Source organism: Habropoda laboriosa, unplaced genomic scaffold (assembly GCF_001263275.1).
Source record: "Habropoda laboriosa isolate 0110345459 unplaced genomic scaffold, ASM126327v1 scaffold357, whole genome shotgun sequence".
NCBI lineage: Eukaryota > Metazoa > Arthropoda > Insecta > Hymenoptera > Apidae > Habropoda > Habropoda laboriosa.
This window is the reverse complement of record NW_017100478.1, coordinates 254,987-281,195: the sequence shown is the minus strand read 5'-3', so window position 1 is coordinate 281,195 and position 26,209 is coordinate 254,987. Positions and strand designations below refer to the sequence as shown.

The following is a 26,209-nucleotide window of genomic DNA, read 5'->3' as shown; positions in this document are numbered from 1 at the left end:
ACATTTCCATGGAAATTTCTAAAATAAATAATTAAGTAAATGCATTTTAATTTTCCGGTGGTGTTTATAATATCACACACATGGTTATTTTAAAAAAGTCGACACTGGACGGAGTCAATAATTGACCGTGGATCAGTCAATAGTTGACCATGCGGTCATCCACTAAACCGCAGTATGCTACAAAATTTTGAACTATATTTTGTACTTCTAACAAAGTTAAATACAAAATGGATACATTATAAATCGTAAACAAATTTAAATGACTCACGTCAATAATTGACCGTCAACTGACTGACTGTCAACTTCTAAAAACTATTAGAATAGCAAGATTCAGAATTTGACCCCCCCAATAAACTATTGCTTGTTGTGGTTAGAATAACAAAAATGTTGCATTTATCACTTATAAAACGCTGTGAGAACGTAAAAAGTAAATAATTCAGTCACGAAGAGTTCGCAACGTATGGATTTGTTTGCCTGAACCGTACAGCTGTTCTTAACAGAAACGTTAAGGAAATAGCAATGTAGAGGCATATTACTTACCTTAATGGATTTAGACGTCCGTTGTTACTACGCACACTTCTCGTCACATGTAATTCTTTTGAAATTTAACCGATAGATGGTCTTGGCATGTCGGGTGCATTTTTTTCAAAAGTGTATCACTTATAAAAACCTTATCTTTTACGCTTCTCTAAAAATTGGTCAACTACTGATACCTTTACCTTAGCCCGTAGTCGTAAGTATACCATTCTCATGTAACTGGTATGAGAAACTTTAATTGACCGTAATTTGTAAATGTTGATTGGTCAGAGACTAACACTTTATACGTCGTACATCTTCATTTATTAAACAAAATTCGTATTACATGTTATTTACGGATTCGTGTATTCTCGTATATACATTATAACATATACAGGGTGTCCCAGTTTTTTCTGATAAAACTTTGTCAGTATGTTCGATGGGTAGGTATATATAAGAGAAAAAATGTTACATAGACATAGTTCGTTCGATGACTTATTAAAAAGTTATAACAATAATACGAATGTGCGGTTCTGGTACAAAATAGGAATAGATCAGCGATATCTACATCTAGTCTGTTTATGTAAGCTGTGATATGTGACGCTGAAAGTGTTGAATGTAACTTCTGCCAGTGCCATTCTTGTTTTGTATCATAGTAACCGCAAGTTCTTTACCATTCCTTTCTTATTTCATATTTTTGTTATAACTTTTTAACGAAGCTTCAAAGAAGTTATGTTTATGTATTTTTCTTTTCCCTTACTTATACCCATAGAAGATACTGATAAAGTTTGATTGGAAAAAACTGGGACACCCGGTATAGAACGCAGTACTAATTGAAGTTTCAGTAACAGTGTGCTTACATTATAATTCATTCTTATAAACGAATCAGTGAAACAGAATTTATGTATAAAATTTTCGAATTTTCTAAAAAATTCTTAAGAATTTATACAATTACATGCAACACAGGTACAATCAGGGCTGTAGTGGAGGGTATACGGCGTATACCCTGTGGTTCGATCTGAGCAAATAGCTTATTGAAAATTTGAAAAATTTTGAGACATTAAATTTTTGAATATTCACATAAATATTTTACATTGTTTCAATTTGCTTTTAAATATTTACCTTTTATTTTGACTTTTATATTTTATTGATTTATTTATTCTCGTATTAGAATTATTTTAATAATTTTGGTTAAATTGATTTATAATGAGTTTAATTTATTAGTTTCTAATAAGTATCAACCTAATATTATTGTTTTCGTTAGTTTATTATTTTATATTATATTATTAAATTTGTTTGGTTTATTGCCTTATGTTTTTACTGTTACTAGACATATTTCTATTAACTTGATTTTATCTTTATCTTTATGATTAGGGTTTATTTTGTATGGTTATTTAAATAAACCAACTATGGTATTTAGGCATCTTGTTCCTAAGAATACTCCTAGGTTTTTAATGAATTTTATGGTTTTGATTGAATTTGGATTGGATTTCTATAACTATACATAGTTCAAATAAAAAAATATTTTTATATACCTTTAGAAATCTTCAAAAATTTTTATTCCACATACCGTATACCTTCTGCTGATTTTACGACTACAGCACCGGGTACAATTGTTGCAAAAATACAATAGTACATTCGAATCAATTTTACAAAGATCAGTTTTCTGAACTTTAACAATATTCAAAAAAGAAACAATATTCAATTAGAATAAAAATACATATAGTCTCATGAAATAACAAAATTCATCAATACTACTTCTATACCAAAAACCTACAATTGCACCGCAATTATGAAGGAGTAATTTGCATTTCCACATCAATTAATGTGATATATAATCAAAGAACATTTATGTTCATTTCGATTCTTTTAGTTCAATAAATATTTACACTTGCGAATATGTAAATTTTTATTTTGCGATTTAAATCGTCCACTCGTCAGTGAGCATGTAGAGACATTTATGATAGTTAAGTAAAGCTAATTACGGGAGGAAGTTTGACGGACCAATGTCTATCCGCGATCTGAATAATCATGTAAAGGGCTTCGAATGTCGATTAATGGAGAATGTTATTTTCCGTGCAGCCTGCTGGCTGGATTACGCGAGTGACCGTAGGAACCCCGCGAAATGCGCACAATTGGTTGGAAATGTAGGTCGTCTGGAATACCACACAGTGTTTCGCGACCCGAAAATTCTATAGCCACCTCCCCTTTCTCTGTTTTTTCTCTCTCTCTCTCTCTCTCTTTCTCTCACCATTGGGGAACTAAAATAGGCCTGTTGATCAATTATTTTTCTTAGCAGGCTCGAGCGTCTGGAAGTTTATTCGATGCACGTTTACTTATTTACAAGGCTTTGAAGCTTAAAAATGATTTAACGGTGTATTATTTGTGAATCAACTAAGTTGAATTTTGATTTTCAAATTTTAAAAAACTTAAGAATATTGCAAATTTTCATAATTGGTACTTAGAATAATTGTGAATGATTGAAGTTAAATAGTAGGAGTTTCAGGATTGTTTTTTGTAAATTAAAACTGCTTGAAGTCACAAGAGATTGAAAATGGGAAAGAAAGATTCAAAGGAGCATGGAAAGTAGAAGTGTAAATAAGTACATAAATGGTTTTAGCTTGGAGGCCTGGATTCTGTCCTTGTGCTTAGAAAAATTAAAAAAGCGTGCAGCAAAGAAGCTGAAATAAAACGAAGGAGAAAAATGAAAATAGTAATTACACTGTATGCAAAACTTAATCCCTTCGTGGGTATTTCACGATTTAAAAAATATTTGTTGCTTTCCAGTTTCCTCTAAAAATTATCTCCAAAAAATTAAATTATTCATTTCTGTCTCTTCGTCCCTAAATTTACAAATTTTCTGCAAGGAGTTATATTTCACGAAACTAACGATCAAATAGCACGCTACTTCGTGAAACTTGTCATTTGTCTTTCAATGATATTCCAATGCTCCACGATCCCTAAAACTCGCGGCAATCTCTTTTCATCGCGTTCCCGCGATTTTACAAAAGACTCAACAAACCAAAAACGAAACGCCACAAAGACCTCCCGAAGCAGGTAGTGGAAACAGCAGCCAGGAGGAGCTACGAAAGTGGGTTAAAGGAGTAGACAGCGTCACTGCAGCTTTTTTCTTCTTTCTTCTCCGAGTTATTTTCTGTGCTTGAGAACTTGCGCCCTCTCAACGAACGGAACGGAAGTGTATGGAGCTGGCGTTACCAACCTAAAGTAGTAAAGAGAACATTAGTTTGATTACAGGGGGAAAGTTGCAAAAGACCCCATTAGCTTGATGCTCACCAGGTTGCAAACAGGATGGGGCTCCAGGCTTGAGTGTAACGTGGTAATATAACTTTTGAGAAGTTTGGAAATTTACAGAAGTGTTTAGGTAATCATAAGTTTTTTTAAAATTACTTACGGGTTTGTAAACGAATCCTCTCTAAGCGTTAGTGGGAGGTTTGCCTTCATTTCGTAGGGAATTTTATTTAAATCGTACGTTTCACGGATTTTCACGAGCCTGGATGTTACACGTTGCTGCACTACGGTGGAGGTAATCTTGGATGAGTTCTACTCCCGTTTCGGAGTGGATAGAGGTCGTGGAACACTGTTAGGCGCATTCTGTAGCCGGATTTATGGCATCGTCTCAAGTGGTTACGCGTTACAGGCAACTATTTTCGTTTCGGATAAATAATAGCTGTTTATTGCGTTGCCTGCAAATCTAGACGCTAGGACTAGGCATTCCATAAATCCTGGAGTCTCTAAATGGCCAAATTAAAAGTAGCTCTGAACCTATGGCTTCGTCAGTGGACCACTTTACGGTGATAAAATCCAGGCCTCCCGTAGATTTCACGAGATTCCCACACATCCGTCCAACGAACACTTTTTCCGGTCATTGTGAACCCTGAAGATTGCACGTCAAGGGCGAAATGGGAGAAGATCTCAATGCACCAGGGAAAATTGATCGGTGGTTGAGAAAATTGTAAAAAGCTAATCAGGCTGTTCAAAACACAACCGGAGTCTTTGTGTCGAAGAGATTGCGGAGAGATACTTTTGAACCTTCGCTGGAGATACCATTAGAAGCTTCGTCAGATACTTTTGGACCATCGCTAAAGATACTTGTACATTTAAACCGTCGAGAGATATATTTAGAAAAGAAACTCACCTAGTACTTCACCTAGACCAGAGTATCGCCTTACTATACATATCCTGTAAACAAAATTGTCAATAGTACTTCGTGTTTAACCAAGAAACTGGTCGTTCGTGTAGTACCTCGTCGGCACACCACGTGCAAAGTATAACAAAACCTGAATGACGATCTGGTCAACCACAGAGAACTAGTAGACACGTTTTCCAGTGATTATCTTTAGTATTCGATTTTGAGAGACTCGTACAAGCCCCAGTCTCGACTTAAGTTCCCCAGAGCTGGGCTCCACACGTCAGGACAGAGTGAATAAAGATTTTGTAAATCAGAATACGTGAATCTCTCTTTAACTGTAGGACAGGGCAAATGTAAGGTTTTCGGTTCCCTGTCCTCGACGACAGTGGCCCAGGTGAGCTTAATGTCAAAGACCAGTTTTAGGTACCTGACTTCCTTAGACCATGGAATGGCCAACTGTCTTATTTATTTCAGTGAAAGATGCCTTGCATTAGTGGATTACAATAGCCTCGGTTTTCCCAGGATGTACAGCTAACTTCCACAATGAGAAATACTCAAAAACGACGTCGAGTTGGGATTGAAGCTTTGTGACGAGCTCCTTGGGTTTCTATGAAGAGGTTATTAGGGCCGTATCATTCGCATACAGGGTCAGCGTGCACTTGTCCTATAATTTAGAAAGTATCGATCCCAGGTTTGAAATGAAGATCTCACCGGTCCAAGACTTGGAGAAATGAGATATTGAGAGATTTGGTGCCATTTATGGTAACAAAGATTTTTCAGTTTGTCAGATATGAACAGATTAATTTAAGAAAGATTGTGGGGAGGCCATGACGAGTTAACTTGACTGTCGGGGTCTGTCCACGCGGAATCAAACACATTCGAGAGATCATGCAAGACCATGGTCGTGTACCTGTGAACGTTGACCTGATGAGTAATCTTCTGCACTACTCCTATCAGCCGATGCACCGTGGAATGGCGCGCTCTGAACCTGAATTGCTGATTTATGAGAGTATTATGCTCTCTGAGATGCTCGACAATTCGACAGTACAAGCAACGCTCAAAGATTTTTCCCATAATGGGCAAAACTGATTAGTCTGTAACTGCTGACTTCACATCGCGGATTCCCTGGCTTGCGAACAGGGATAACCTTGGCTATTTTCCAATCATTTTGGGAATGTGAGAGAATTATTGAAGCTCGGAATATGTAATAAAGCTGAAGGCATGACAGACGCAGCCTTGATTATGAAAGAGATGCCATTTTTGCTTTAAGATTTTCGATAGTTTTATGGATGGCTTGCAACGAGATGTAAAGTTCAAAGAGTAGTCTGGGATCCTCTATACAAAGGTCAGCGATGAAGTTTTCCACTTGAACCTCCTGGGGTTAGGGGGACAATTGCTGTGCCAATCCTAAGGGGAGGAATAGGACCTTTGCAGTTAGCGAGGAGTTTGTAATTCCTCCAAAAGATTGGATCTGGTTTGTTTAACGATGTGATCCGTTTCTTGCATGCATCCCTTTTCATAGCCCTAACTCTGTGATTGACTTCCCCTGTAAGATGCCTGATAACCTCAGGAAATAAAAGATCCTCGTGCTCTGCCAGGCTTTCCGTGCCCTACGCCTCGTGTGGATATACCCCATAATTGAGGGGTCGCTGTGTAATTCAACCCCTTACTTGGTGGGGAAATATATGGTGGTCTTGCAAAGGCAAGTCCTCAATACGGCGCATAGTTGCTATTTATGCAGGGGTATCGATTTTCTCTTTGGTGGAGAAGTTTGTAAGTAAAGTGAAAATTTTTAGAGACTTTATTGAAGTCTTTCCAATCAGTAATACGCTTCCACTCAGGGGGGTGCAACGTATTAGTAGAAGTTTTTGAAAGCATTGGGCTGTGACTGGTGACAAATTCATCCAAAAGCTCTGTGAGAATTGACAAGAAATATATCTAGCGTCGATGGGTTTTGTCCATATCGCCCCAAGAATGTGAAATTTTGAGAGTGAACTGTCCTATGTGGACTGCGGAGGGCGTGCTGGAAGAGAACTTTGCCATTTTTGTTTGCCATGAAGTTGTTCCAACCGGAATGCCTTGTGTTGAAGTCACCCTCAACTACGAACGGGTGACCAATGCCAGTGATAGCATCAAGATCTGCGTCAGATAGCTCGCTGCTAGAAGGATTATATACGTCGCCTACGTACAAAAAAAGAGCGGAAATATGTACGAAGGTGGCGTTAAACCCGGCCGTGCATGCAAAAGTGACCTACCTGCACGTAACAGACGCATGCACGACGAAGGCCACTACTTCTCTAGAGCCGCGAATCCGGTGCCCCCGAAAGATTTTGTATCCAGAGATACTAAAAGAGATCTTTCGAACAAGCCAGGTTTCGGTAACGATGACAACATGTATATTGTATTTTTGCAGATCCACAATTAGTTCGTCTCGTTTCTTCGTGACAGAGCCCGCGTTCCAGAAGAGAAAGATTGGTGATAAAGCCATTTTAAATAAGAATCTGGATGATATGTAAGAATGCCTTGAATTGCTTGGATTTAGTCCGGGTACTCTTTAACTTTGTGCAATAGTGCTAAGAGCAAGGTCACAGATCAAATATGTTGATGTACTGTGTTAAATGATCATGAGCGTGACCCCGACAGCACAAAGCTGTTCAAGGGTCGAGGCCTCGCACTAGCACCCATCGACGTAGATGCTGGTACATATGAGCAGTAGAGAGGGCTGGTGGTGGTGGCGGTGGCAGGTTGTGCCTATTGCGAGCAGCAAGATATTCACTCAACGCAGGAATTTAAAGAAATTGGCCGTGTGCTTGCCAGAATAATTCGCGCACGTGGAGGGGATGTCCAGAGTTTTTGCACAGTCCTTTAATGGATGCTGTCCCCTACATTTTTACAACGGTAGGGTAGGTTGCAATTTTACGACCTGTGGCTAAATCCCTGACATCTGAAATATTCTGAGAGCATTAGGTGAAAGCTCGTTTAGGTAAGAAGTTTTCTCAGTAAAGAAGTCTTTCAGAAGCTTTTCGATGGCAAAAAAGATGGTTGATCTTTTTAATCGAATTTAATTTTGTGTTTTGGGGGAAAGCGATTTTGTATAGGCAATATGAACTGGATGCGCTGATTCTGCGGTTTAGATAAGAGCGCGTCATGGACTAGAGACCGTTAAGTTTTGGTTCTTCTTTGAGATCGTCAAGGGGAATTTTGGACTGTCCTTTGTGTCCGTGAAAATGTTCATCTCCTTCCAGAAGCGTAGCCTTGAAATGAAGATAGTCCTGCATGAGGAAGAAATTGAGGCGCATCTTGTTCTTGAGGAACATTAGGATGAAATTTTTGCCATAATTCGATTCCGCCACGATTCAAGTCTTGGCAAACTTGACTATATCTCTCTTGAAATTGCAAACGTAGAGCAGAGGGGGATGGCTGCGGGGTGAGTCACCGACTTGATCGGGTTATTAGCGTAGGGGACACTCGCAAGGTTGGCATTGTTATCCGTTGGAATGTTTACTCCTGATCCGCTCGGAGTTCCAGAAGGTTTCCTGGCCCATGGGGAACGCGGTTTGTTTTGCACGGTTTAACTCGTCCGTGTCCTGGTTTTATTTTTCAAACAAGGACAACATACTGTAACGGTTGCTAGCCGGAACAGTTGGTACATCCACATTTGAATTAAAATCATTAATATTTATAAGATTAATTTTATTACTCGCCACTGGACCTTTTGGATTTCCAGCATTCTCGTTAGGTGCCGCGGTACGCATTATATTGGAACTACATATATTACCAAATTTTTTTTTTTACTCCACTTCCTGGATTGACGCGAGGTCTCCTTGAGAGCTGTAATCCTCGACCACTGTGGTCGAGAATTCCGCTGATGGAGAACAGCAAATCAGGGCGACCGTACGAGGGGGCCCATCCTTGGCCGGAACTTGTTGGTGCTTGAGATTAGATAGATCTTCAATGTTAAACATGTGTCTTATTTTACTATTAATTAAGACTGGGGACGGGTAAAGTGATTAAAAACTCCGAACAATGCAGTAGATTTAACAAAGCTAACACGTGGTAGGGACGCCTGAAAAGAACACTTGAGAACGTCCTTACGTCACAACGGTTACACGCGAAGAGCATAAAGTGACAGAGTTTAAAAGGAGTAGACAGCGTCGCTGCAGCAACCGACCGCGAATATAAATACGGCAAGAGAGAGAGGGAGAGAGACAGAGAGAGCGAGAATATAAGGACGAGCGAGCAGGAATAGCTGCTCACGAAAGGAAGAAGCAAGACGTTATCAAGAGGGTAGATAGAGAAAGAAACCGCAAGCAAACAGAATCACAGAGAGGGATTTTATACGGGGTGGTTTGAAAGAAGGATAATGACGAATTTTTCAACCCTCTCACTGTACAATAAAATGATGAGAAATAGGGAAAAAGTAATTTAAAAATGAACGTTAAAAATGATGATTAACATTATTCACAGTTGCATGTAATTATTTATTTACAATTAGTGACAATGTATACGAAAATAGATGATTTTCGATGAAAGAACCACGAATTCATACACCAGTCGACATACAATTCAAAGACCATTGCATTCTCGTAATTTTTAATTCATTAAACGAATAGTTCCAAGGGGCGGTATATTGCGACCTCAGAGTCTCAACGAAGCCTCGGTTTGGCGGATTGTCGTAATAAACATGTTAGTCACATTTGGCCGCAAGGACCGGGGTTTCGAACAACCATCGAACCGCCATAGACACCCCATGGACTACTCAGCATCGCGACGAAACAATAGCATTCGTTCATAAAACATACCGTTACTGGAGATCGATTTTATTGTTAACAAATTCGGTCCCCCAACAAGCACATCTTCAGTCGACCAATCAGACACACGACACTACCAATCAGGAAACACCTACAGTTTATACAGGGTGTCCCGTAACTCCTCGAACACCCGGAAATGGGGGGTTGCTGGGGTGACTCTGAACAAATTTTTCCTTTTCCAAAATCTAATTTGAAGCTTCGTTTTCGAGTTATTAACGAAAAACACTGGCCAATTACAGCGCGCGTAGAGCCTGCGCTCAGGGGCGGAGAACAGAGGCTCATCCGCGCGCGATCGAACAAATGCGTATGCGTGACTTCTCGGTTCTCGATCGCTGTCAAAAAAATTTGACTTTGCACTGCTGTTTTTATAAGACTTAGAGAAATGGTTTTTGGCCGTCATTCCGACGTTTGTATAAATTTTTGAAAAAACTGCAATTAGTCTGAATCGCGAAGAAAATAGCGAAGGTCGTTTTTACAACTTTTTTATCTGAGCTCGGAATGAAAATCTAAAAAATACGTTTTGTAGATCTATGTCAATTATACACACGGTGAAAATTTCATCGAAATCGGTTAATGTTTCTATGAGTTACAAACGGTTAAAGATGATGAAAATCGCACTATCACGACTTTCGGCGTAAAACTATAATAAATCTGCAGATTCTTACATCTTTCGATGCCTGTTGCTTGTTTCTCCATCAACAGATTTCGATGAAATTTTATAATTGATATCGGTTTCCAAAACGTATTTTTTTTCTTTTTCATGAATAACAAGAAAGTCGTTTAATAACTGTGTTCGACACTTTTATTCGTTATCCGAAAGGAATAAAGTGTTTTATTACTTATGAAAAACTTACCCATTCGTCCACGAATTAATCTGCTTCGACGGAACTGGGTCAGTGTGTCGATCCTGACCTATCCGAAACATCTGATGTTACGACCGGATCGGTGAACTCACATGATCGTTTCTCACCAAACGTCGCGCGGTCAGCGGAAACATATACCAAAAGAAGAGACAAAGTTGCAAGCGCGATCTCTCTGTTGTGCAACTTTGTTGCTGCGAATCGCTCCTTATTTTAATAAGGAACACGGTTAATGCATATATGTTCCATACAGATGCTTTCGTACAAGCCGCATTATCCATAGATGAATAAGTTGAAAATGTGGCTTAGCACTTTTTCATTTGAACACAAGTGCTCAAGTAAATGCTTGTGGCAATGTTTTGCGTACAAAGTACTGCATACAACAATGTATAACATATTTCATATTCTACATGCTTGAACGTGCAAAATTAATCATGCATATTCGTGAAAATGACGGAAAACCTTTACGCTTGTATACGACGAGTGTAGTACTAACACAAATAATAATTAATAACTCATTATTTACGACGAATTTGTGAACTTTTAGAGTTGAAGAATGAAGTATGGACCTTCAGCAACTTCCCTGTATAATTTTTAGCACGTTAGACCCGTTTAATAACTAGTTATTAACAATTTTAGTATGTGATGTCGGGAACGATACCAAAAACCGTCATGTATCTTTACGTTTTTGCAATAATTTCATAGCTTTCTACTAAATTCTCATGCAAGTAACTATACGCGTCTCAAAGGCAACTCCTTCAGCTACATAGAAGGGTTATCTGCAGGGGTGGAGAAAAATGTTGAGCATGTATAACGACGTCTTTTTTGCCTTCGTTCCCGTGAAAGTTGAGGTTGCAAATTGATCGAGGTGTGGGACACGGTTGCAGTAGCAGGAAAAGAACTCTTATATCGTTGAACGGTGATTTTTAAGTAGCAAGATACTTTTCTTTCACTGCTCATCTTTGAAACTTGAATGCACACATTGTTGCAGTCTCTATTCTCGAATGCAACATCGATGGAAGCACTATTTCGAATGCAAAACATTGTTGTACGCGTTACTTTTGAACGCAAAATTGCTTGAAGCGTTATATTTGAAAGCAAACATTGTTGGAATCTCTATTTCTGATTGCAACATTATCAGAAGCGTTATTTCGAACGCAAACATTATTACAAGCACTACACTTGAATATAACATCGTTACAAGCGTTGTTCTCGCTTGTAACATCGTTAACTCGTATTATTATCGCTATTGTTATTCACTCCCGAAAATCGCACATTGTTGCAAACGCGTACCGGGTTTGCAACTTTGTTGCCGCGAATCGCTCCCGAAAATTGCACAATGTTGCAAACGCGTTCTGGGTTTGCAACTTTGTTGTCGCAAAAATTTGCACATTGTTGCACGACGCGTCGTTTTGCAACATTGTGCTTTTTTCGGGATCGACTCCCGACAACAAAGTTGCAAGCGCGATACCCTCTTTGCAACTTTGTCGCCGGGAGTCGCTCCCGAAAATCGCACAATGTTGCAAACGCGTTCTGGGTTTGCAACTTTGTTGTCGCGAAAATTTGCACATTGTTGCACGACGCGCCGTTTTGCAACATTGTGCAATTGTCGGGAGCGACTCGTGGCAACAAAGTTGCATAACGGAGAGATCGCGCTTGCAACTTTGTCTCTTCTTTTGTTATCCGCGGACCGCGCGACGTTTGGCGAGAAACGATCATGTGAGTTCACCGATCCGGTCGTAACATCAGATGTTTCGGATAGGTCAGGATCGACACACTGACCCAGTTCCGTCGAAGCCGGACGCATTTGTTTGATCGCGTGCGGATGAGCCTCTGTTCTCCGCCCCTGAGCGCGGGCTCTACTTGCAAACGCGTTCTGGGTTTGCAACTTTGTTGTCGCAAAAATTTGCACATTGTTGCACGACGCGCCGTTTGTTCTCCGCCCCTGAGCGCGGGCTCTACTCGCGCTGTAATTGGCCAGTGTTTTTCGTTAATAACTCGAAAACGAAGCTTCAAACTGGATTTTGGAAAAGGAAAAAGTTGTTCAGAGTCACCCCAGCAACCCCCCATTTCCGGATGTTCGAGGAGTTACGGGACACCCTGTATATACACTAACACACCAGCGAAACAGACATTAGCATTACAAGAGTACTACAACACATCACTCTCTGTACAGTTAACTAAACATCAATTATACATTCGTCAATAGAGTAGCTCAATTTCTAGTGCCGTTTTTTCACCATCTCACATCAACTATTAGAATATCGCCCTTACGGCATTAATTTGTTGTGAGCGCACCGACGCTCAGCTCTCATTCGAAATACGTTCGAATTGCGAATTCGAGTATCGTACATGTAGAATGAAAAATTGTGTATTTGGCTGTTTGCTTAAGTTTCTTTGGGATTATTGCCTGAAAGGGTTATTTTGAAAGCAAATAATTAGCAAATTAAGGTAGTTTTTATTTGAAAATTAGTTAAGTGAACTTCATCTAAAGGTACATTTTTTTAAAGGTGAAAGCTCATTTTCCAATTGAAAGTCACCAATCTTGAACTTTGCTCACCAACGTTAAAATATCCTAACATTTACTTAACCTTCTCTAAATTTATATTTTCAGCAATTTTTACCGCAGTTTTCCAAGTTTAAACTTATATAAATAAATTATGCGAATATCCCAATACACGTTCCTGTGTACGTGTCCATCTATGAATATGTACACGTGTACTATAGCAAATTCCTTCTTCTTGACTGTTGCGTATAAATATTGACAATCGTACAAAATTTAATACAAATGTTGAAGAAGCATTTCACTTGAGTCAACATGACAGAATTCCATTTCGTCCTACTTTTTTCAATTTTTTTATGTAACAAACACATCTTTATGTCAGAAGTGTGAAAATAGAGAAATTTATATAGTATATTCCGGAGTATTTTGGAACGAACTCGTTGAATATGGAACATTCGAATAAAATGTTAATAATCTTCCGAATGCAAAAAGTTGATCTTTGAATGTTGCAGTTATTATTTTGTACATCCTTTGGCTGCATTTTATGTTGTATGAATCTTACAATTTACCTATTTATCGATAAATCTCCTGCTACAATTACACACTTGCCCCATCACTTTACTAGTTTTTTTACGCCAGCAGTAAAGAATTGTACGTTTTGAAATCCGAGCTAGTTTTGCACATTTGTTTTCACTTCTTCGTTGCTGTGATTCTCGACTCCACAAAAGTAGAGTCGAACGAAAAGAAATTTGACAGAGCGTGATACAGGACCTGTAAGTCCGATGTGACCGAGCCTCTATGCTTAATGTTTCCTAACTTAAAAAATTTTTATTAAAACAAGTTCTTTCATGTACATGGTGTTCAGTAGTCTGATAAAGAAATGTTACAAACAAAAATTATTCAGTCCTCGATCGTAAAGAAATTGCAAAAATCTTTTCGTTCTTTCCATGAGAAACGGTGGTCACCTTAATTTTTTTAAAATAGCAGCATGTAATTTTTTCTGTGCGGTATTGTAAGTGACATTGAGACAAATGAAATAACTTATTGAGAAAATAATTAAGTAAGTCAAACTCAATCAATGTTATTCAGGAATGCTTTATCACTGAATGTAAACAGTAAACAGATTTGTCACAGATTCAACCATACTTCGTAATCGTATTTTTGCTAAATGTTTCTTGAACTTGTTAGTTTTGTACCTGCGGCAATTAGACAAGATTATTTGAGCACTTACATGGTGTTCAATAGCAGGTATGTAATACGATTGCATACCACGAAAAAGAAGTCTACGACAAGTCTGTTTATTGTTTACATTCAGTGATAAAGCATTGTTGAGTAACGTTAATGTTTGACTTACGCGTTCCTAAGGATCCTCGTTACATTAAAAATGATTTTCTCAACAGTGCATCGAACTGAAATACCTTTGTCCCACATTACTAAATTTGTCTTAAACAACAACGCGTAGAAAAAATTATATAGTGCCATTTAAAAAAGTGAAGGTGATCTCGATTTTGTATTGGAAGATTCTTATTTTTTTTGCAATTTGTTGACGATCAAGCATCGATTTATTTTTATTTACAACACTTTTTGTCAGATTACCGGAAGTGTTTGAAAAATTGTGGCGACTGTTACACCGCACAACCTGCATTGAAGTATTTTGTCTCCCAGTTCAGTTGCATCGCATCACGCGTGGTAGGCTTGTTTAAATTTATTTTCGATACATATAAACTTATCCAAGAAAAATTCTGGTTAGCTCGAAATATCCAGGACATGTTTTCGTTCTTAATAAAACAAATTTAAAAGATATTGTAGCGACCGTAATGCTAAACACCCTGTATACTGAAACAGTTGTCAAACAGCTCTTTTAAATTGATAACTTATGATTTCGAAAGTATCTTGCTTCTTGTTCAGATATTTTTTCTTTACTTATTGAATATCCTTCATATACAGGGTGTCCCGTAACTCCTCGAACACCCGGAAATGGGGGGTTCCTGAGGTGACTCTGAACAACTTTTTCCTTTACCAAAATGTTCTTTGAAGCTTCATTTTTGAATTATTAACGAAAAACACCGGCCAATCAGAGCGCACGTAGAGCCCGCGCTCAGGGACGTGCGAACGGAGATTCACCCGCGCGCTATCGTGAACGACGCGTACGCGTGACTTCTCGGTTATCGATCGCTGTTAAAAAAATTTCACTTTGCACCGCTATTTTTATAAGGCTTAACGAAATGGGTTTTTGCCGTCATTCTGACGTTTGTATAAATTTTTGAAAAAACTGCAATTAGTCAGAATCGTGAAGAAAATAGCGAAGGTCTGAAAATAGCCTCTGTTCTTCACCCCTGAGCGCGGACTCTACGCGCGCTGTGATTGGCCAGTGTTTTTCGTTAATAATTCAAAAACGAAGCTTCAACCAACATTTTGGTAAAGGAAAAAGTTGTTCAGAGTCACCCCAGCAACACCCCATTTCCGGGTGTTACACTCTTTACGGGACACCCTGTACACATTAGTCACATTTACATCACGGTATCGACGCATCAATTTCAACGTGACCGTAGAAAAAGCGACATTCCATTTGCACCAATCTAATATAACACGAATCATACCAAAAGCGGAGAACAATTCGTTTGTAACAGGGGTTGTTTCACGTTCCTCACGCACATAGTGCCTCCCTAAATCATTCGACCCTCCTTTCGGAGCACCCAGTAGAGACGGACGCGCGTTGAAACGAGACGGGAAGAGTGTTCGCGGAGGAAAGAGAGACGGGAAGCTCTGCGGCAACGAAACTCGTCGCTACTTCCTCCCACGCGATTGCAAAGCTCCGTAACTCGCGTGGACTCGCGCGCGCACACAGGCCACAGTGTGCCGGGCGTGCGTGTGCATGCATTCGCAGGAGAACGCTCCTGGAGGTGGTTGCTCGCGATTAGTCGCGATTCTGACTGCCTCGACTCTGCTGTACTTTTTCTCTCTCTCTCTCTCTCTCTCTCTCTGTTTCTCTCTGTCTGTCTTTCTTGTTATCGACGTGATACGCTGTGGAGATAGCTCGAAAAAGAAGAGACAGCTCGGTGTGGTAGCTGTTTCAGTAGTGTGGGTGCGCGCGTGCACCGCCACGTTCTCGAGCGTAGTACACGCGGAGCGGAGCGTGTTGTTTATTAGATCAGAGTAAGCCAGTTTGCAGTGACGCAGCGACAGTGAACACCTTGGCTTCGCGGAGGAACCTGAGAGGTAGCTCGTTCTTTTCTTTTTCCTTTTTTTTTTTTGTTGGTCGTAATAATCTTTGTTTTTTCTTCTTCTTCTTTGGAGTTTTCGAGACTTGAACATTTAGCTCGAAGTGTGTTATTGTGAATTTTTGGTTATTCTGTGCTGTTTGTTGTGGGAAGGTGAACGTTTGGAATCATTTGCTGGCAGGGTTTGTAATTCGACTTTTTGCTGGTTTTCGTGGATATTTAGAATTAATATTGCAGATATTTTTCAGGTTTTTGTTGTTTTCAACTCTTTTTTATGAAAATTCCGGCGTGTATAATGATGTACAGTGGTTCTGAATCTTTTGTTCTTTTGTTTATTTGGAATTACTGGTGCAAGCAATATTGCCAGTTTACGTTGTTCCTATAAATTTTAGTATTGTAGAGCTCGCCGTGGTAATTTCAGTTCTTTAACTACTTAGCTGGAAATTTTGGTGTACATTGCAATGTATAGTGTTTCGAAATTTTCGATCTCTCATATATTTGGTATTAATGGCGCAGACAGTATTGACCATTTACTTTGTTTTTACTTTGTTTGCTCTTCAAAGTTATTTGAAATTTTTATCCTTGGTTCGAAGACTTCTTGTATTCCTGGCAATGTGTAATTTCACTAAATTTCCATTATGCCATATATTTCCAATCAATTGTTGACAATTTACTGTGTTTCTGCAAATTTTAGTATTACAGAGTTTTTTAATGTAATTTGAAACTTTTATCCTTGTTTTGAGAAGCCTCTGTGTACCTTGCAATGTGTAATTAATAATTATCCTAAACTTCCATTATTTCATATATTTCTAATCAATTATTTGTGTTGTTTCGATTAGCATATTTGTTCATTCGTTTCAGTAACAATTTATCTTGTTCTTACAGAATTTGGCATTCTTGAATTCTTTGTACTAATTTAAGATCTTTATCTATCTTTCTGAAACTTCCTAAGCACCTTCTATAATGATTCTAACCTTTGACTGACAATGTATTCAAAGTGGTTTTGGAAATTTCGATAGTCTAAAAACCTGATGTTGCATTTTTAAAGATGGAATTATTTATTAAAATTGTGCAATGAATCCTTTCGAATTGCAAATTTCTTCGAAAAATATTATTTATGGAAATTTTTATTTTCTCCTATCATCTATAAAGTATTTCAAAGGTTTAAAATCTGAAAATTTTCGATAAATCTCGAATATTCGCTTATGTTTCAGTAGATATAAAAGAAACCTGCGAATGATTTACACTAGACGTAAAAACAAAGTCTTATCGGCCCTGCTGCGCTGTAAATTATCAAAGTTTAAGCATCTTTAAATTTATCAAAATTCCTAAGATCTTTACGAACTCATAAACATTCAAGACATTTCATTTTATCGGCAACTCGATCTATATTTTCCGAAGCATGAAAAATAGTTATTTCTCTAATTTCCAAAATTCTCGCAGGCGTACAAAAATTTTCAAGGAGAAAGAAAGATTAAGACCGTGAAGATGTAAAAAACATTGTCTAATTCATATTTTCACAATACTTTATCGTAGTTTTTAATTTATCGATTAAAGTTGACTAAAGTAGTTTTTATCGATTGCTTCGAAAAAGTTTACAAGGAAATGCGTTGAAGTCTTATTATTAGGTGAAATAATGATTGGATAAGCGGAAAGCCACGGCAATACTTTTGTAAGAGTTCTCGCGCGTCGCTTCTTCCGCGTTCGACCTGATAGAGGTTATTCTGGCTCGATATTTAAATTACGCTTGTTCGAAGGAGAATTTCAAGCTGTTCTGAAAGCTATAGGTAAAGGGTGAGCGATAGTTGTTTCGCAGCTTGATTAGTTTTAGCTTGCTGAGTCGTTATAGAAACTATAATTGACCATTGATGCAATTTTCGGGTATTCTTTGAAAGTATAGGCAATTTAATATTAAACTATTTCAGTATTGAAATAATTCAATATTAAATTGTATTCACACTTCAAAATTTTCCAAAACATTTTCTGCTCTGTTCTTTTTATATTAACTTTAATGTTTGTACTCCGCTTAAATTCCCTTTGAAATCGCTAAATTTTACGTCTCTCTGAATTTCTAGCTGCTCTTTTTTTTACGATTGAAATCACCAACAAGGAAACAAATGAAACGTATGCAAAAATAAGCTCGCCTCGTTGGTGATGTAATTTTCGCAATATAAAAAAAAATCCACAGCGATATTTCTCGACGATGACTGACCGTCATCGATAAATCGATCGTCGAGAAATTTGGATTGCGGGAATGCTTTTAATTCGTCTGAAAATAAACACGTTTCCTTGCAGTTCTACCGTCTCGTGCTTTACAAGATAATAATTGTCAAGGTAGACAGAAATAAATCTGTATTTTCGTAGCAATTTTCAACGCTTAATTGATTCAATTCGTCGAATAGCTTCTTAAAAATAAAAAGAACCATTTGCACGTTTCATTTGTGATTTCGTTTGTTCAATTTTCGTTACGTATATTTCAAGAAAACAGAGTAACCCTTTTTATTTGAAAACTAAGTTAACAGCTGCTAAGGGAAAAAGTATGCTTGAAATTTATCGGAGACAAACTTTACGACACTACGCTATAAATAAAGTACTTGTACTGTAAACTTCAAGCGTTAAATACGATGCATTCTGTGCCTTAAACGAGTTAATTCTGCGCGTTCAAGTGTAAAGGATTTTGTCGGGAATTAAGAGTCGAAATTTCATTCGGGAAAATCTCTTCAAATCGTAATTCTTCACGTATCAAAAATAACCGTAGGAGAATAAAGTGATTCGTCGCGAAAATGAAAAAAGGAAAACACAATGGCTCTGTTCTCCTTTATTTTTCACGGCAAATGACTGCCATTTTAAAAGACCGATAAGCACAACACGCATTATTAACGATAACGGGCGGCCATAACCTAAGACCCGTCCACTTTTCACGCAAACTACCGGTGACATCGTCTTTCTTTTCTCCTCGCTTCATTTATCACGGCGTTGTATCAACGAGGATATTTCTCGACTTTTTTTTCCAAAGTTCCAAGATCCTCGCCAAGTATCGACGATCAACTCAGGCGGAGGAAAGCTCATACGACGACCTAATGTTGTTGTTAGAGCGCGTCCAATGCATCGAGATGCCATTATATAAGAATTATTATAAGCGGCAGAAACGCGACCGCTACGTTACATCCGTGACGACATTTAAGCGGTCGTATTCGTGTGAATCGGCTGTTCGAAGTCGTAGGAAGACGTCGTAACGAGGAATTATTCGAGTAGTCGCGCGGCTCTTTTGTCGCGAATTTACGACACGGCAGCAACGGCTTTAAAACCACGCCAGATTTAATGAGGCGACGTTTGAATGACTGGACGTGTCGATAGAATTTCTCATTTCGCCGATTACGTGCTTCTTTATGGATTCAATATTTATTTATTTGTTTATTTAATGGGGTGTAAATTCTTTACACGTGTGACATACAAAGTATAATAACTGCAGAAGAAAAAATAATACAATACAATGGTGTTAACAACGGTGAGGAAAAAGGTGGACATATATTAGCCGTATTAACTATCTGATCGAGATAATTAAATATAAAAACGTAATAATGTAATAAAACGATATACAGGGTGGGTCTTATCTTCTCTAGCTGTGCTGGTAGGAATTTAAATGATGTCAAAGGATGAATAATATGGAAGACAAATTTTTTTATATTTCTTATCTGTATGTTGGAGCAGATATCGATGTGCATTTAAACATACAACCTTAAAGTGACTCGAAAATTTTCTCTCATTTCTTTCATCAAAAAAAATTTGTCTTCCTTCTTATTCACCCTTCGAAACCATTTGAATTACACATAAAAATGTTCCGGTACCAGCAGTTAGAGAAAATAATTAGACTATTTTAAAAGAATAGAATATAGTGAAACTTAATAATATTTGGTACGATGCCGAAAGTTTCTAGCTGGTGTACAGGGTGTCCTAGTTTCTTCCGATGAAACTTTATCAGTATATTCTATGGGTATAAGTGAGAAAGAAATGTTATATGAACGTAGATCGTAAGTTACAACGAAAATACGAAATACGATAGAAATAGTATTAGATGTGCAGTTATAATGTAAAGTAGGTATAGATCAGCGATATGTAGAAGTACTTACCTACATCTAGTCTGTTTATGCGAGTCGCGTTTACGATCCGAGATAATTGAAGGTGTTGAACGTAACTTCTGTCAGTGCCATTCTTGTCCTGTATTGTAGTAATTCGTATTATTCTTATAACTTTTTAGTAAAGCTTCAAATGACAAAGTTTGATAGGAAGAAACTGGGACACCCTGCATAATATCTGAAAAGTTCGATAATTTCGGAGCAATTTAAGGGAGCTAAGAGGAATTTAGTTACAGATGAAGTTGCGTATTGCGTAACAAAGTTTATTTCCGACAATAATTACCTGATCCAGCTTTAAAATATTTGAAAAGTAGTTAGCGACGTGAGAGACAACTGTTCGAACATGTTCAATGATTTATGAGGGGAGAAAAAGACCAGCCAGCTAACGAAACTTTTTAATAGAACTTCGGTCGAGAATATTCCCTGAACGTAAACCTGTATCTTTATTAATCCATAAATTTTGTTACACTTTTTCCCCCCTTTGGAAAGCTTTATCGCCTCATTTGCATACACTTTGTACAATATGTAGTAGTCGTGCAATTTTTGTGTAATACCGAGGAGAACTTTTACATTGTTGTCATAGAAGGTTAAGCAGCAATTGCAAAATGTCGCTTTATTATGTAAATTCATTTATATCTTTCTTTTATATTTTTGATAACTGTTTCTTTCAAAAAATTGAATATCACTATTCCAAAATGTATTCAATTAACTTCTAATTAACTGTACAAATAATTTAAGGCTGCTATTTATTGTGTCGGTATTTAAAACAATTTTTAATCGGTATTTCGAATAGGTAGTCAGTGTGTATAATAAAACATCCTAACGTAACCTAACTTTAAAAAAAATTTAAATTTTGTTAATCAGAAAACAAATTAATACCGACCAAATAATTGAATACTAAAATATTCAGTTTTACTGACAATTTGTGTAAAAATATATGTACCATTAATTAAAAACAATACTGACCAAATTAATGGAAATGATAATTTAATCAGAATGTCAGTATATGTGATGATCAAGGAACTATTGTTTATTTAGATGTAACTACCGAAGAGATTATACATTCTTTTCTTTCTGTTTATGGTACAAATCACAAATAATGATTTATTAACGAATTACAATGGAAAATTCATCTGACATCGCATTAATTTTCTTTCTTAATTATTCAAACTATTCTACTAATTAATGAATCAACAGGAAAGAGTAATTTTCTCATTAGCCAGGTAAACACAGATTTTCTCACAGTAATAAAATTCTGATATACAAACTCAGTATGCAAATCTTTTGCATACTTTTTTCCTCGTCCACTATACTTATCCAATCCTATTTATACAACTCATTACCACAATTTGCTGTCTGAAGCGGAAACATACTCCTCAAGTCGTGCAACCAAGGAAACAATAATCATTTCGTGTGTTCTCTATTTCAAAATATTCAGTGAAATAATCAAACATTTGTATAGAATGTGAAGACTTACATCTTGTTTGTTAATATTTTATTACGACATATTTTCAAATGTTTAATATTATCTTGCAATTGTTTGAAATTACAGTAAAAGATTTCTGAAAAGTTCCTTCAGTTACTTAAATAGTCTCCACTATTTAAACTGTAATAACGATAAGGTTGTTAATTAGGCGTGTGAAATATGAATAGCAGACTGATAAAATTCGCAAAGACCGCACATGTACGCAACAAATCACATTCTACATTTTGCAGAACAGACTGTACAAACATGCATCAACAGACACGTTGCTCCCAATTAACTCGATTCTCATTCATCTCTCCATTACTCTATTATACAGGGTGATACACCTAACTCGATGACTTGAAATTACTCATAAATTATTAGCTGTGTGAAAAAAAAAAAATGAAATACAGGGTCTTCCTTTTAAAATAATCAAGGTGACGTTCAAAAGCCTACGTGTAAACAATGTAAAAAAGAAATAATTTGCCTTGCATATTTTGCTTTATACACCCTGTATATCAGTTTTCATGTGTTACATGTCAATTTTCACGTTATGTGAATTACACTGTGTATCCATTTTCTTTCACTCTTTTTCACTACTTATTCCCCTCTCACTCCCACAGTTAACCATAGGAAGTCCAAGCTGTTTGAAGGTTTACTTTAATTTGAAATGGAAAAAAATACGAACATATCTAATTTATTTGCCTGCAGCCATAGAACACTAATATGTGGAATACAGTATCCTATACCTATTTTCCATAATATATACTTTTCCTTTTATATTTTTGCATTAAATATACCATTAGATTCAATAAATGTGTATTTGTTAATTTGTTTTGAACTTAAAATAAACAATTAATGTTAGTAACAAAAAATCGAAATATTATTTTAATTACATGGGGCACAATGTCTCAAAAATTTATAATTCAGGGTTAATCACAATTAAGTACTTTCTGATACAAAAACAAATCACTGGCGACCCACAGAAGTTATTTCATGAAAAAAAAAACTAAACGTGCTTCAAAAATATCTGGGTATTCTTTTCACCTTTCTTTGCATTTCTTACGGTTAATACAACATCGAATCATTGCACCCACCCCCGCCCCACTGCCGATAACCACGCAACATCCACTTAAAACCATTAAGTAAAATCCTGCATTCCATTCCTCCAGTCGACCGTACAATCCATTCACTCAGCCCACAGCCGCGGAATTAATGGGTCACCACGAAGAAGACCCTTGTGTTTCACGCTTTAACGAATTCCTCCGGTTTCTCGTGGCGAGCAAGAAGCCCTCGCTCATTAAGCAGCCAGAAGCAGTCGCTTCATTAGACCTTCCCTCCCTCCACGCCACTATTTTTCCTCATTATTCTTTTTCTCACTCGTGTTTCCTTCTTCTCGAAGGCCAAGGGACCCAGAGGCTGGTTCGAGGCTAGTCGCGGACCAGGAAGTCGAGCTTCCTTCGAGAAAGGTCCTCGAGGCTTTACCACGTGACGACCGGAAGCGACTCCACAGAGACGAGGAGCGAGAGGAGCCAGAGGGAATACCAGAGACTCGAGATTATGACAGGACACTTTGGGAGCAAAGGCGTCCACTACTGGAGGAGACAGTCCTGTTTCGATCAGAAGAGGACAGCAGTTTGATCAGCAAAGAACATTCTCTCGAGTATCAGAGCCAAACTCTAGAGAGTCAACCGTCTGCAGAGCATCTGTTGCTCTCCACATCGTTAGAGAATCTTTTAAAATCAGGACCAGACAACTGGTCGAGCGAACAGTTGGACAGAAGCGTCGAGGAAGCGGAGCGTAGCTTCAAGGAGACCCAGTACTCGCCAAAAGAGAAACGCGACGCTGAAACACAGACTGAACAAGAGACGAAGAGTACTCAGTGCAGTCCAGAACAAAGCATCGTTAGTCCCTCAGAGATCTACAAACACAGTCCTCTGCATTTAGCGAGAAAACTTTATCAGAGTCCTCGTAGAGAGGTCCAGACACAGACTCAAGGAGAGAGCAAGAGTGTCCAGTGTTGTTTGGACGATTTAGGTAGTCTATCAAGGACTTCAAACTTCGAGGATTCGTTTGACAGCCCATCCAGATCAGAGAAGAGCTACGTGAAGGAGTCGAAGAGCATTCAGTGTATTCCCGGGGATCTTTCGACGAGTCCTGATAAGTCTAACGACAGCGTAGCTCAGTTATCGGATCAGGAGAGGCCGTATCGAAGTACAAAGAGGGAGGTTGAGGTTCAAACGTACCAGGAGTCCAAGGCGATCCAGTGCAGCGATGACGAGCTTCTAGAGGCACAAGGGAGTAGCCAGTTGCAAGCAGCTAAGAGGACAGAGAGCTCAGGCTCGTCGGGCTGTGCCTCGCCTACGAAGCTTCCTACTCTGGTGTTCGTCGACGCAGAACGGGCAGACATGACGGTCACGCATCGGGATCATGATGGGAACATGAGCTGGTCCAAGCACTGGGGACCAGAGAGGCTGGTGGAGATCTTCAGGGAGCCGAAAACTAGCTTGGGGCTGAGCATCGTCGGTGGAAAGGTGCGTTACGTGTTGCAACAAGCGCGTTGCTTGGTTAAAAATAAAAGTTTCTGGTGGAGTGTGTTGTTGGGTAGAGAGGGGGGACTAGGTTGTGCAACCGGAAGTAGACTGTATGCCGGGTGAATGGAAGTTTGCGTGAGGTTTCGAACGGTAATGTGTGCAGATCTTTCTTTTTTTTTTCTTTCCTTTGATTTGGAGGTTCGTGGAGATTGAAAAAGTTGAGTGTTTTTGATTTTAATCGAGAGTGAAAGTATTTCGAATGGAAATGTGATTATTCTTCTTTTACCTGGAGTTTTGACGAAATTGGGGATTTGAATTTTATAATATTAATTGGGAGTGAAAGTGTGTCATAGAAATGTGAATATTCCTCTTTCATTTGGAGTTTTGAGGGAATTGGGAGATTGGATATTTTTTGGTTTCAGTTGGAAATGAAAGTGTTCAGTATAGAAGTACGAATCTTCCTTTTTTAAATTGAAGATTGTAGAAATTGGAAGTGAAAGTGTTTGGTATAAAAATATGAATCCTTTTTCTATTTTTTAGGAGATTGAGGATTTAATTTTTTTTTATTTCAATGGAGAGTGAAGGTATGTGATATGGAAATATGAATCTTTTCTCTTTTTGTATGGAGCTTTCAAGACATTGAGGGATTTGATTTTTGGTTTACTTGGAAGTGAAAGTGTTTCATATGGAAATAAGTGTTGATGGGAGTGAATCTTTTTTTTTTTTTTAATTTTGAAAAACTTGGAGAATTTGATTTTTCTTTACTTTAAACTGAAAGTGTGTGATATAGAAATTTTTTGTTGTAGAAATTTCATTTATGGCGATTCAGCAATGTTATGTAATTTTAATAATCCTGATAGTTTCTTGAACTTTTTGTTTACTGCTTTTATTTTTCTTTGTGACATAATTTCAGTTATGAATCACGTCGCGTAGGTATATTACACAATGCTATCATAAATTCAGTAATCTTAACTTTCCTTACAGACAGGAAGCTCTGAACACTTTTACGAGTACCTAATTTAAGTTGTCGAAGAAATTCCCCTCCGTATGTTTCTTTTTAACACGATAAGCTGCAAGTGCTTGGTCCCGAGTTTAATTTCAGGGAAGTCAGAAATATCCAACTTTAACAATTTCTTTATATTCTTTTAAAATTGCAATTTTTACAAATTTATCTTTATTACTCGTTCTCAATTTAGATCTCTGTTTTGATTGCAAGTCTGGAATAAATTGGACAGAAAAATGTACAACGTTAAATATAGTCTCGCTTTACATTTCATTTTCATTTCTTGTATCAACTTTAATTACCTTGAATAATCAAGTTTTTCGTTATCTTTATTTAACTTTATCCACTTTTATTCATTTTTCTTTGGCCGTTTAAATGAAAAAGCCAATTTTAATTTTCTACTAAAAATTCCATGTTTTTTATCTGTTAATTTTTGCAGCTCTTTTTATACTCGTCGTCAATGTTATTATTTCAACGTTGCGGTATGGTTTCAGATAGTACTCTTAGTCATGATCAAACGTAATTCTTCCGCTGTTATTAATTGCTTAGTTAACGACGTCGTGCGTCGAGCTAATAGTACCAACATCGATGGCATTGCTTGATAATTTCTACCGAGTGCCATAAGCTCTACAGGGCGCATATAGTTGCATTGGTGTAAGTCCATTAACGTAGCGAATGGCTTCGAGATATCGAGCCGTCTCTGTGCAATGTAATCGAATAGTCGCTTTCAATTATTCCCATGTAACGTCACTTTGAAAGAATAATACCAAATACACGTAACATTAAAAAAGAAACCTTGAAACTTGAGAATATTGCAAGAAAATAAATTTGAACAGTTTCACTGCAGAAGTAGAGGAAGTTTTTATTTTAATGAACAAATTTTAACGTGACATCTATGTGCTCGAAATAATATTTGCCAAATTTAACTATAGTTTAGCGATAGATTTCAAAAGTATCATCTTTTTCAGAAATTATCGTTCCTTTAAAATAAATCTGAAAATTTTTTACAG

The 26,209-nt window shown here is 37.6% G+C and overlaps 1 protein-coding gene across 1 annotated transcript in view; it reads left to right on the top strand.

Moving 5' to 3' along the window:
* The window catches only part of LOC108575994, a gene marked incomplete at its 5' end in the record, with an annotated part of 58,828 nt that overhangs the window by 3,351 nt on the left and 29,268 nt on the right, over positions 1–26,209 (top strand). Inside the window, 2 exons of the mRNA XM_017938933.1 lie at positions 3,107–3,118; positions 23,071–24,196. Of these exons, the coding sequence (XP_017794422.1) occupies positions 3,107–3,118; positions 23,071–24,196 (1,138 nt within the window). The remainder of the gene's footprint in view (positions 1–3,106; positions 3,119–23,070; positions 24,197–26,209) is intronic.